This window comes from Papilio xuthus, unplaced genomic scaffold, assembly GCF_000836235.2.
Source record: "Papilio xuthus unplaced genomic scaffold, Pxut_1.1 DF828952.1, whole genome shotgun sequence".
Classification (NCBI taxonomy): domain Eukaryota; kingdom Metazoa; phylum Arthropoda; class Insecta; order Lepidoptera; family Papilionidae; genus Papilio; species Papilio xuthus.
In genome coordinates, this window is record NW_013529697.1 from 2,021,539 (window position 1) to 2,035,016 (window position 13,478).

Genomic DNA, 13,478 nt, shown 5'->3' on the forward strand with positions numbered 1-13,478 from the left:
ATAGTTTCCGCTCATTCTATTCATAAAAAGTCGTAATGACTACTACTCCCCATCACTTCACCTCGCTGCGGTCTAGCTACTTTCATTAATAAAATGATTCGTAGTATTTATTTCTAAAAAGTATCGTGTCCATGTTTTTACATGATTAATGTTAAGTAAAAAATTTAGACTTTTTACTTAAATGTTATGTGTTCTAAATTACCTGAATTTTTATTTTTGTTAATTAAAAAATTAACATACATGTATTAAGTTTTCGATTATTCGATGTAAAATTTCTGTAGAAGTATTTTTAAAAGTTTCATGTAGATAATGTTTTCTTTGTATACATTTATTTACCATATTTTTAATATAGTACATTTCATATTATATTAAAAATAGAACATCACCGGCTGCGGAATCCCATGACTCATACAACCAGTGGTCAGGGCTGTAGACAGGAACCTTCTCACGATGCGCGCGGTTTCTAGGATAACTGCCTTTTGTATCGGGCCCTTAATCCAACTGTTTAGCGAGAGCTTCTGAGATCTTTGTATACTATTAGTAATATTAAAGACAAGGTAACAAGCGAAATTAAATGAAAAGTCATTAATTTTTGTTCGTAAGAATCGAACCCGAAGAATTGACTCCGTCAATAAGAGGACAGCAAATGAGTTGAATAAAAAATATGACGTGTTTATTATTAATATTGTTTATTCTTTTAGTGTTTTTTTTAAAGTTCAGACGAGACAAATATTCTGGGAAGTAAAAACAATTTACCTATAACTTTATACTTGTACAGTTTGTAAAAGGCAAATTCGTAAACAAGTTTCGAAAGTTCAGTTTTACTTTGTGTGTCCTAACTATGAGTTATTGAATAGTTTTTGAATATTATTTCCATAATACTTACACGTAATAAAGGAAACATGTAAGTAAAATAATCTTAATAATTACTTATAAGTTTCTATGCATAATAACCATGCATCCATCTCTGTTATTATCTTTGACAAGACAGGGACAACAACAGTTGTGACTGCGACTAAACCCGCAATCACAATACGATCGAAGTATTTGTTTTACGACTTTTACGTCAAATGACGTCACATTTAAATTAAACTTTTTTACGTAGTCTTAAAAATCCAACTAGAAGATTGATTGAGCCAGATCAATCTTACTAATATTATAAATGCGAATGTTTGGATGGATGGATGTTTCTTTGAAGTTATCTCGAGAACTGCTGTATAGATTTTACTAAAATATGGCATAGACGTAGAACATAGTCTGGAAGAACACATAGGTTACTAATAATGTATTTTTACCGCGCGGACTGAGTCGCGGGCGGCAGTTAGTATCTTTGTATAATTTTCTCATAACATTAATCTAACCTTCTTTTGTTTCATGCCGTAAATTCAACCAGGACAAATAAAAAAAACTGCCAATGAAAGTAATACAATCTTGTATGAATAGAATATTTACTCTCGGGATTTGTTCTAATAATACAATTTGAAAGTGTATCAAATCAGTGCACATTAAAGTAATGTAGATACATTAATAGTTAAAATGAATGTATTTCTTATTATTTCATTACTCAATCCATTCGGCAATTTCATAATTTTTAAATGAATCCATGCATCCACATCTGTACCGGCTCAAAATATTTCGAGGTCAAACAACATCGTCCAGTTTTCAGTGTCGCGTCGCGAACATTTCATTCTGCTTTTTTTTTTGGTTTTCAAAGTGAAATATACTCCAACGTAACGTAGGAACTTAAAGCCAACTTAAGTACTATCTGGTAAGCAGAACATGTGTAGTTTAATACTTCCTTGTGCACAAGGCTACGTAACCTGCAAATGCTTTGAGATGGAGGAAACAGTTTTGAATTTCAAAAAAAAAGTTATTTTCAATTAGAAGCTTTTGAAAATTATTAGATGTGACATTGTTAATTGTTCCTGTAGGTTCTGTAAAACAGAGGCCATATAAAGTAGGAAGGTCGATCAAATGAGTTGGATTATTTAGTCACGTGCAATGTAATGCTTTTCATCCTTAGCACGGGTCTTGGCAACGGTCACGTTTTCGCTTCTCGTGTTACGGATTTTATTCTTTATATTTACATTCCGGGTTATTCAACTTTGAACGGGATAGTTTTCAAAATTAATTAAGAATAAATATACCGAGACTTTATACAGTTTCATTAGTCGTTAGCGTCACTTGCTTTACATAGACCGATCATTTACATTGATAATGAGCCGGTATACGGCAACTCCCTACAAAGACCGACCTATCAACTAATGTAATTGCGCCCTAAGTAAGAGAACAACTTCACAGGTTGAAACATACTTTTAGATTCAAATCATAGAGTCCAAGAACCAGCTTTAAATCACTTTGGATTTAATTGTATTTTGAGAAGAGTTAGTATCAGAATTTTATAGGTAAATGTATATCAATTGAGGTGCGTCTTAGGTAAAGATGATGAATCTACCTAATAATCTTTGAGGCCAGTAACTGAAAAATTGTTAATCGGATGTGGATCATTGTGTCTCATTATACAGTTCTGTTGCAAACTAATTGTCTCTCGTTATCTATAATTATTCACTTCATCACATTTCATGTCTTGTCATTCCTTTAATAGTGGTAGAGCCCGCTTCAACATCTTCGCACGAATTGTCCCAGCTCGCCCGGTGAAATACCACGACCACACAGAAGACAAGCGTGAAGTGGAATCAATTGCGCGTTTCGTCTGATGAGTGTGCGTCCCGGAGGCCTAATTTAGTCCTCTTTCCCTTCCCAACTTTTTTCTTATAAGGAAAGGATGGGAAGTGGAAGTGGTCTTTCTGGATGAGAGGATGCATGGAACGGGAATACATTTTCTTTCTGTGCAGCCTCTCCTCCGTCTATTAAGGGTAGGCAACGCATATACAATTGCGTAGGTCTATGGGCAACGGTCACTTGGCTATATCAGCGATTTCAGGTGGCCGCACGCTCGTTTGCTACCTTATGATATATAAAAAAAAAACATCAATAGCTAATAACATAACTATTAATATAAACGCGAAAGTTTAAATGGATGGATATTAACACACAAAGACAACTTTTTATGTTGTTTTAAATACTAAAGTCGCGGGCGACAGCTAATAATCGCAGAAAAGTAAGTGCTTAATAAAAAACTAAAAAATATTCTCCAGTAATATATTTATATTATAATCCATTAAATGCAAAGTTCAACTTATGAACGTACTTATATGATGCTGTTACGATTATATACGATTAATATGATTATGATATTATGATTTCCCGTTAAATTAATAACGTTTGCATTTTGAACTTGATCGTTGGCCTTGCCGCGAACCGCCGGCGAGGTCGCGAGGATCAACTCTCACCCCCACCCGGATAATCCCATCGGATTCAATTGTTGTCTGCCGTAATTTATAAGAGGAAGCGATATTTGATTAGTAAGTCTGCCCGTGGTAAAAATCTATGGTCAAAAGACATCTAACAAAACAGGATATAAACAAAACATCCTGGAATAATTGGTATGGTTCAGTGTTCTGTGCAGTTATTGGTGTTAACTGGGATAAGGGCATGCAACCGTTGATCTGATAAAGGGAGATTCGAAACTAATGTTTACTGTGTTTTTTATTAGACTAGACTAAGTTCTATTAGTATGTTTGTTCTAGATAGTTCGACATAGATCATTATTATACTTTGAACGTCGATACCTTTTTTAAATTATTTATAAACAAATTAAAAATCGCTATTAACTCAATACTTGAGTCTCAGTGAATCGCTGCCCTTACTCGATTTTTCAATGTCAAGTGCCTTAATAAGGTACGCTCGTGTCCATTTATATTATTAAAATACTATTTGATTTATACATTTTCTATTTAATTACCGAACAGTTTTAGTCTGTCGTTTATTATCTCCAGATAACCTAACTATCTCTATCAGTGCACTGCTCGTCGATGATTGCTGCCAAAACACCTGGGCAAAAATATGTTGTTATCCCTCTCATTGTCTTTGAAAAAATTTAAATAGCAGCTTTTTGTGCAGGTGTAAGGAATTTATGGTGCCATGCATTGTACGTTAATTATCATACAAAATATGCCAAGTAAAGAAGCCATATAAAAAGCGAAAAAAGTGAATTTACAGTTACTGTTATACGATTTACGTTTATGTAATATAATAATTAGAATTAAATTATAAAATACGAATAAACGTTGCTATAACAGTCCGGGGAAGATGTGAAAAATGACACCTCAATCTTTATAAGGAAATCACAATTAAACGAATAAATAAATTAATGGTTTCTTAGCCATAGATTTGTCTATCAAATCTACAATAAACCAATCCCTTAATACCCACTCTGAGTGTGGCATTAAGTAACAATACAATTCACATGTAGCACAAATAAACTCGTGTATGTCGACGATGTTCTGAAGGTCAGTCGGGGGTGTTAGCGACTGTACCTACCCTTAGCCACCCGGCTTCAGTACCACTTCAGTCAGTACTGCGACACAACTCACATCTTGGAGGAAAATTATTTTATAATTTTATTGTGGTTGCTTTTTTGTGAAAATTTACGCGTTGACAGTATTTAGTGAGTGATATAAGGTGTGTTTATGAAAAAATTATTAAGAACAAACGGTTTTTGTGTTATTTAAAGTCTTCTATTAGTCTTAGTCTGCGTAATCAAATACGTCGCAATTATTACAATTCAAAGACATTTAGCGTTTATCTAATTGAAAAAGTAAAGATCAGTGTGTGATTTATAAATGTATTTTTTATAAGTCTGCGTATTTAAAAAAAAAAGAGAATTTTTTTAATGTTTTAGTAAATACAGACGTTGTTTTGTTTTTATAGAAATGGCGGAAAGCAGCGAGAAATTGTACCCTAATTGTAACAGTAGTGTGTGGCTAAGGTCATGTGACGTGGAAGTGACGGAACCCTTACACGGCAAGATCACAGGTACGGTATATATGCATCTTTCTAATATTATAAATGCGAAAGTTTATATATAATAGACGGATAGATTTTTGTTAGAAGATATGTTCAGAACGGCTCAACGGATCTCGATGAAATTTGGCACATATATAGAACATAGTGTGGAAGAAAACATAGGCTACTTACTATTTTTTTAATTCGCAAGTCGCGGGCAGAAGTTAGTATTCTCATTTATGGTAAAGATGATATACGTACCAATTAGTAGATTAGATGTTCTTTGTATTAATTTCATTTCAAGATATAATATATGTATAATCGTCATCAGCTCGCTATACGTCTCCACCGAGGGGCTCATAGTCAACCACGCAAGCCAAGGGTGGGTTGGTTGACTTCACGCATATCGTTGAATTTCTTCTCAGACATATGCAGGTTGCATCACGATGTTTTCCTCCACCAAAAGAACGTCGGATAAATGTACATATGCAAATCGTAAAACGAAAGGCATATTGGTACATGACGGGATTCGAACCCAGGATCTATAGATTGCAAGTCAAGTGCTTGACTCCTGAGCCACCGACGCTCTTGATGTATAACAATGTATCAAGATGTATTCAATTTAAATTCCAGAAACTTCAGCATATTACATACTACTACTATAGATAACTATAGAAAAAAACTTTAATAAAGTCTAGAACATGCATTTACTCTATATCAAATTCATTTTCTTGTTTTCAGGAAAAATGCCAACGTGGTTACGAGGCAGTTTACTGCGAAACGGCCCGGGCTCATTGAAAGTTGGTTCAATGCGTTTCGAACACTTGTTTGATAGTTCAGCTCTCGTACATCGGTAATTAATTTAACCGTTTACTTACAATTATATGTTCTATATAACTATTACTTAATTAATTAAAAAGACAACTTACTTTTTCTAAAACAACCTGGCAAAGATTACGAATTGAATAATTCCTCAAAATCGGTCATCGTACAAAATATATTTCTACGATGACCGATTTTGAATAATTAATAAACGCTCGAAAAACTTACGCCTAAGTAGCACTAAGTCAGCCAATGAATAATCAAGATAATACGACCGTGGGCCTACCACGAATATTTGCGATAAACGATACGATGGTGTTTGTCGCAATTATTCGTGCTAGGCCCACTGTACCTACTGATATTTCTTGGATACATGTGCATAAGCAACATAACTATGTTTGCATCTCATTGTATTGTTATTAGAAGGTTGAATTGGATAATACTAAAGTAAAATAATCATTAATGTATCAATTATATTTTAATTACTATAAAAATCACGTGATTGTCATTCATAAGTTTTTTTAAGCTAATTATATTTGCACCTATTGTTAATATATTTATTATGTTATTGTATTTTCTGTAGATATCTGTTTCTTTAGTAATTACCTCAAGCGTGGACTCTGCTCACCTGCGGCTGTAATTACAGAATGCAACACAAGGCCGGCCGTAATGAATCTGCTTATACACTTAACGTCATAATTAAGTAGTACAAATAAAAAAAAACAATTTAACTTTCATATTATCATACTTGATACTAATATTATTAATGCGAATCGAAGGACCGGATGGATGTCTGTTAGAACATATCCCTATAAAGTAGTGGTTGCCAAACTTATTTTGTCTACTGCCCACTTTGAGAATAAATATTTTTAGCGCCTCCAAATTAAATTAATTAATTACTGTGACCTATTTATGTATGTATATTAACGGAGAATTCTAAACGAAACTTTTACTATAACCCGCAACTTGAAACCTGCAGCGCCCACAAGGGGGCGTTATCGCCCACTTTGGGAAAGACTGCTATAAAGGCTACAATTTAGCTAAAATTTATCATATAGTGTGGAAGAACGCAGGCTACTAGATGATGAGATGAGGGCAACAGCTAGTTTATTTCGTAAATGTAGTTAGGCTATTTAAAATTTTGTCTATCAGAGCATAGTTATTGTCAAGATGTATGGACGAAGAAACCGAAATCTGTGTATTTATGTTATGAAATTGAAAATTCATTCAGATTTTCAATCCTGGACGGAGCAGTGACATATCAATGTCGGTTCGTCCGCACCAACACGTTCAAAACGAACCGCGCGGCAAATCGGATTGTGGTCACTGAATTTGGCACCAAAGCGGTGCCTGACCCTTGCCACACTATTTTTGACAGGTAGTGTATCAAACTTATCAATAGTTAATATTTAATAGTTATATATGACCATTACAGCTATTTTCTAATTCCTAAAAAGAGAGTGGTATTATTTTATTGCCTGTAATATTCATAAATTACTTTTAGCAATTAGTGTTACTATATACTAATTTTTCAGAGTTGCATCAATATTCAAACCTGCAGAATTGTCGGACAATACAATGATATCTTTATATCCTTTCGGTGATGAAATATACTCTTTTACTGAAGGACCATTTATACACAGGTACGTTTTGTTAGGAAGAGAATCCGACACTGTGCCGGTGTACTGGCGCAACACTGGCCTTACTAAAATGTCGACGTTTATGTCCCCTAACTATACATTCTGACACTTTGTAATGAAGGCGCGCCATTCGTGCCAAAGGATTCTGACTAGTAATGTCTAAAAGTTTTAACCATTAAATAATTTTAATAGAAATATTTTTTTAATTTCTAGAATAGACCCAAAAACACTGGACACATTGGAGAGGAAAGACATGATGAAATGCGTTGCAGTTGTGAATCATACGTCACATCCCCATGTCATGCCAAATGGTGAGTACGGTGTGCTTTCAAGAGATTAAGATGGATGAATGGATGGATGTTTGTTGGAAGGTATTTCCAGACGGCTCAACGGATCTCTTTTAAATTTGGCATGGATTTAGAACACAGTCTGGAAGATAACCTACTAATAAAGTTTTATTTTTAAATTTCGCGCAGACGGAGTCGCGGGCGACAGTTACCAACATGTATGTTTAACTTTTTTCAGGTGACGTCATCAACGTTGGCATGTCAATTGTCAAAGGCAGATTACGTCACGTCGTTGTTAAATTTCCTTACACAGAAAAAGGTAAGTTTACTCACTAATTAACTTATAGAATCGTACAAAATTGACTATAACGTTCTTTTTGTATTCCTCATTTATATAACTGAGATTTGTAATAAGTCTTAGTTCTAAAGAAATTGATAAAAACCAATAGTCTAAAGCAGATCGTTTTTATAATGTAAATGGTAGAAACAGTAATGTGATTTTTCTTCATTACTAAAGGTGACATGTTCGAACGAGCTCATATCATTGGCAGTATGAAACCTCGGTGGGCGATGCATCCTGCATATATGCACACTTTTGGTAAGAACAATAGACAAATCACTTTTCTATTTTTCATGAAATAATATTAGATGACAAACGACTTAAACGTCTTAAAACGACGGAGGAGGGACACAAAAAAATATATCCCCTTACTAATCCCCTTCCTTCGTCAAATCTACTTCACCTTTCCATCCTTTCCTTATAAGAAAAGGGTGTGAAGGGAAAAATGACTAAAATTAGGTCTTCGAAACGACTCTCACCAGATGAAACGCGGAATTGCTTCCATTGGACCTATGTCTTCTGTGTGGTCGTGGTATTGCACTAGGCGAGCCGACAAATTCGTGCAACAGATGTTGCCCTAGCGTCTACCACTGTAAAATAGCATTATGGTACAATCCAACGAAATTGAATTGTCTATGGTATAAGTGTAATTAATGAATTTTTTTAGGTGTAACAGAGAACTATTTCGTGATACTCGAACAACCCTTGACAGTCTCTATTTGTGGAGTACTACGCAACCAGCTAGCTAATAAACCTATGATATCTAGTCTACAGTGGTTTCCTGAACACGAGGTAAGTCCTTAATTATTTATTATAGCAAATAAATTGTCAAAAATATCAATCCACGAGCATAACAGTGAAGTTTCATAGCTGAAACTCTCTGTTTTTTTGTAAATGTAGAACGTTAATATCACTTCGTATTTTGAATACCTCTGACGTCCTCATAAAATATTGTCGCGTATATATAAGCAAGATACTTTTCAAAAGGAAAAAGATCAAATGAATTCTATGCTGAAATTCGAATGCATACTTCGTATTTTAATTTTATTGATCACACTGGGAACCTATGGAGATATGTTTTGTATTCAATAGTTTTTTTCCTTAATTTTTAGACGAACATAGTTTTAATAAGTAAGAAAACTGGCAAAGAATTTAAACGATTCCGAACCGAAACTATGTTCTTCCTTCACATAATCAACGCATTCGAGCAGGACGGAAGATTGATCGTAGATTTATGTTCTTATAAGGATGCGAAGGCGTTGGACGCGATGTATGTGAAAGCGATTGAGGTAAGGAACCCTTGAACTGACCCTCATCGATATAAATATAATGAAGTCCCTAATATGCAGGTCAGTCGACAGAAAGGCGCTTGTTTTAGTTTTCTCATATTAAATCTACATCAAGACTTCCTCAGACATTTTTACTATAAGTTCATCAATAAACTACGCTCTATAAATATTCGTGATGTTACCAGAACCAGAACTTACACACGTGCATAGGATGTGAAAATATCAGTACTTTGATACCAGAAAGCGTTTAAACACTAGTGTATCTTGTAACACGCTGTATAATCTTTAGACGATGCAAAGTAACGCAGAGTATGCGGAATGGTTCCGCGGCCGGCCGAAGCGGTTGGAGGTGTCGCTAGCAGCGCCGGCCTTGAGCAAAGTGACGCCGCGTCTGCTCGCCAACTTGGGCTGCGAGACTCCTAGAATACATTACGATTTGTACAACGGTAAAAAACACAGTATAAAGATAATAGAAATTCAGTAGAACTTTGAGTATTTATATAACCTCCTATTTGAAGTCGGCTAAAAATTTACTAATTTCAGGCCGGCCGTATAGATATTTCTACGCCATTAGTTCGGACGTCGACGCTGAAAATCCCGGAGCGGTAAGTTCAAATAAAAAGAACCGACACAATCATATAAAAATATAATAAAAATAATAGCCGTCCGATGCCATTTGAATAAGAAAAAGAATAAAAAATATCACAAAAATTAAAATAATACAATTCGACTCTTATGAAAGTAAAAAGCTCTCTTTATGGCGAGCATCTGTTTTATACTTTTTAATTAATCGAGTAACAGCTGCAATTGTTATACTTTTTTGTATTTATTTGGAGTTTATAAGAATACATTGAATTGAGAATAGAGTCGATGATTTTTTTTATTTTAAACCGTATTACAAATGCAAAATTCTTTGAAACAAATTTTTACCTTCAATTGTTTGTATTTATTTCATAACGTTAATGTGATGTATTCAAATGTTTTCCCGATTAATAATCTGTGAAGTAATTAAATTACTTTAGTGTGAAATGAATAAAGAAAATATTATAATATTACAGATAATCAAAGTTGACACGTCGTCTGGTGAGACTTGGTCCTGGTGTGAAACTGATTGTTACCCAAGCGAACCTGTCTTCATACCAGAACCTGATTCTCGAGTAAGTTCACAAGCTATCATTAAAGTAAACTAATTAAAATAACACTAATACATATCTAACCCGAAAATACAAACACAATACCTGCGTTGGCCCACAAAGTAAAATTTATATTTGAAGAATTTTTTTTTTAATGTTATTTAGAACAAGAAGTCGAGTAGATGAATGGAAGGAATTATATGAACGTTTAAAAACAATTGAATATATACAAAGCATGTTGGAAAACGTAATTTCTCTTGTATAAGTAACACTTTTTAAAGAATTCAATAGGCAACTATAACATGTTTTAAAATATATTACAGCAAGAAGATGGTGGGGTACTGTTGAGTGCGTTGCTGTGGGGATCACGAGAGTGCTCCATGGGTCTTCTAGTGCTTGATGCTCGTACAATGAAAGAAATCGCACGAGTTGATTTTGAAACACCCTCCCCAGCACCTAAATGTCTACACGGATGGTTTCTACCGGAAAAAGCATGAAGAACCTACAAAAGAAAAAAAATCAAGCAGCATTTTTCTAGTTATTCCAAAGTTTTCAATATTTGTAATATAAAAGATGTATTCAATTTTAGTTTTGTAATTGATTTATGCATTAAGAAGTACTGTTTAACATAATTTTAATAAATTTCAAGCACAAATATTTGTGTATGATTTCTTACCTTCTTAATTGTTAGTAATTGATTGGTCAAAACCAGACAAAAGGAGGAGGTGAAATATATTTAAGAAGAAGGTTGTATTATAAGTTAAATAATGAATAGGAATTAAAAGCAAAATGTAGAGTGTAAAAAAGCTTAATAAGTCATTGAGATGAACAAGTTGTTACTTGTTGTGACTAATTTATACCGTATTAGTTGACCAGACTGTATGTGTTAACTTAATCCTACGGCACACATTAATTCGTAAACATGATTATCGCAAACCTTTTACGTTATTGAACAAACATTGGGCCATTTAGTAGATATTAGCCCATTACTGTATTAACTCTTGTGAAATGAACACCCTGTGATCATTCGTTGTAGGAAAGTGCCATATTAAAACAAAATACGATCGTGCAAAAGATTAATATAACAATTAAATGTTCAATCTATCAGAAGGAAATGATAATGACATGGAAATGTGGCTTGAATTTTTAATAAATTGCCGTAAAGAAGAACCACCTTGGATGAAAACAGTATTTGTTATAACAGTTTATTTATTAATACTCATCAGTTTAATAGAAAATTTATTAACATGTGCAGTTATATTTTACGATAAAACGATGCACACGATAACTAATTATTATTTATTAAATTTAGCAACATCTGATATCATAACAACTCTCGCTGTGTTGATGGGTGCTGCTGATTCTTTTGAATATGCAACTTGGTCGTGTAAAATACACTATTTATTTATAATAGTATTATGGAACAATACTATATTAACTCTGACTATGTTGTCGATCGAACGGTTCGTGGCTATTTGGTATCCTTTGCAATTCCAATCAACTTCTGATTGGCGAAGAGTGTTGAAAGTGATTATAGTTATATGGGTTATGGCATTATTGGAGACGATACCGGAATTTTGGACTTTAAAGTCGTTAAAGGCGAATAAAACATTATTCTGTTCGACTGTTCCGACTCCTTTAGCAAGGATTATTAATGGTGTACTGGCTCTAGTGACTTTTGTAATACCAATGATCATCATGTCCTACGTTTATTTTATGATAGCATTCAAAGTAAATGTAACTCAGAAGCGTTATTCCAACAACAAGATATTCAATCATCAGGACCACAGAAAGAAAGTGAATCAACTGGTTGGTAAGTTTATATTTATTTAATAGAATTAAATATAATTGTTTAATGTACTAAAAAAAAACTTTAAACTTTAAATAGATTGTTAGAAAGCTCCAAACCTTTTTTATGATACAAAAAACACTGGTGTATACAAAACTAGATCCGTAGAATTGCATGTCTAAACGTGTCGCTGCTAGAATTTAATTAAAAGGCAAATCGGTGCAAACATTTACAGCAATATAAATGAAGAAACAACCTTTCTATGCGTTGTCATAATCTTGACAATTTTTTATTAATGAATTTATCATTTTTACGGTCAGTAGCGTTGGCTCTCTCGTTCCTGTTGTGTTGGTCGCCGTTCTTCACGATGCGAATGCTAATCTTCCTTATGGAGATGAAACAGCTGATGGCTTTCGTAAAGGTTAGTAGCAGTGCTAATCAGGGGTTTCTGAGACCAAAATAATTTAAAACATATTATCTCTATTTTATGGAATTCGTTAAAAATGTGAATTGTTGTAGAATTAATAATATTATACGAACCAAGAGCATTTATAAAGTAATTAAACTAGAGGATGTTAAAAAAAATTGATACTAGCTGTCGCCCGCGATTCCATCCGCCCGTAATTAAAAAAGCATAATTATTAGTCTATGTGTTCTTCCAGACTGTGTTCTACACCAATGCCAAGTTTCAGCGAGGTCCATTCAATCGTTTATATGGACAAAAGAATAGGGCTGTTATTTGGGTTTTCCCAACAATTATTCGAATTTTTCTCACCTTTGAAACCTTTCCTAGACCTCCACGAACATTTCAAGACCAAGATACAAATCCGTTCAGCCGTTCTCGAGTTTTAGCGAGACTAACGAAGAGCAATTTATTTTTATATATATAGATAAATGTTTTCAACAGAAATAGTAATAATTCAACTTTTTCTTTTAATAAAATATGCCATTTACTTCCAGTGGTGGCTGATCGACGAAAAGGTTATGTTTGTCACTGGATTCTTCAGCGTCGTTCTGCATCCGATACTCTTCAGTTTGATTTCTACCAAATTTAGAGAATCTCTTAAGGTATTTAGTAATGATATTTTACAACAAATTCAGCTTTTAGACTTCTTTCAACAAGATTACAAAAAAAAATAATAACCTAAAAATTATACAAGAAAATAACAAGTTAATGTGTTTATTTATTTTCCAGAGACTATGGATAACCAAGATCAGAAGACGTGAAATTAACGTCACTATGGTTTGAGAAACTTGAAGCCCTAATGAT

The 13,478-nt window shown here is 33.7% G+C and overlaps 2 protein-coding genes across 2 annotated transcripts; both read left to right on the top strand.

Moving 5' to 3' along the window:
- The first annotated feature begins 4,486 nt into the window (after nt 1–4,486).
- Nucleotides 4,487–11,065, top strand: LOC106124795 (carotenoid isomerooxygenase-like). The gene is made up of 14 exons (XM_013321766.1): nt 4,487–4,584; nt 4,834–4,938; nt 5,650–5,761; nt 6,962–7,108; nt 7,266–7,373; nt 7,584–7,681; nt 7,896–7,976; nt 8,175–8,255; nt 8,665–8,789; nt 9,110–9,286; nt 9,576–9,732; nt 9,830–9,891; nt 10,345–10,443; nt 10,743–11,065. Exons 2-14 carry the CDS (start codon nt 4,836–4,838, stop codon nt 10,914–10,916), a joined length of 1,524 nt encoding a protein of 507 aa, XP_013177220.1. The 5' UTR covers nt 4,487–4,584; nt 4,834–4,835; the 3' UTR covers nt 10,917–11,065.
- A 587-nt stretch (nt 11,066–11,652) lies between these two features.
- Nucleotides 11,653–13,478, top strand: LOC106123411 (neuropeptides capa receptor-like; the record flags this gene model as incomplete). The annotated part of the gene is made up of 4 exons (XM_013319708.1): nt 11,653–12,232; nt 12,529–12,629; nt 13,169–13,276; nt 13,404–13,478. Coding segments are annotated over 4 exons (843 nt in total), but the record flags the coding sequence as incomplete, so codon positions are not given.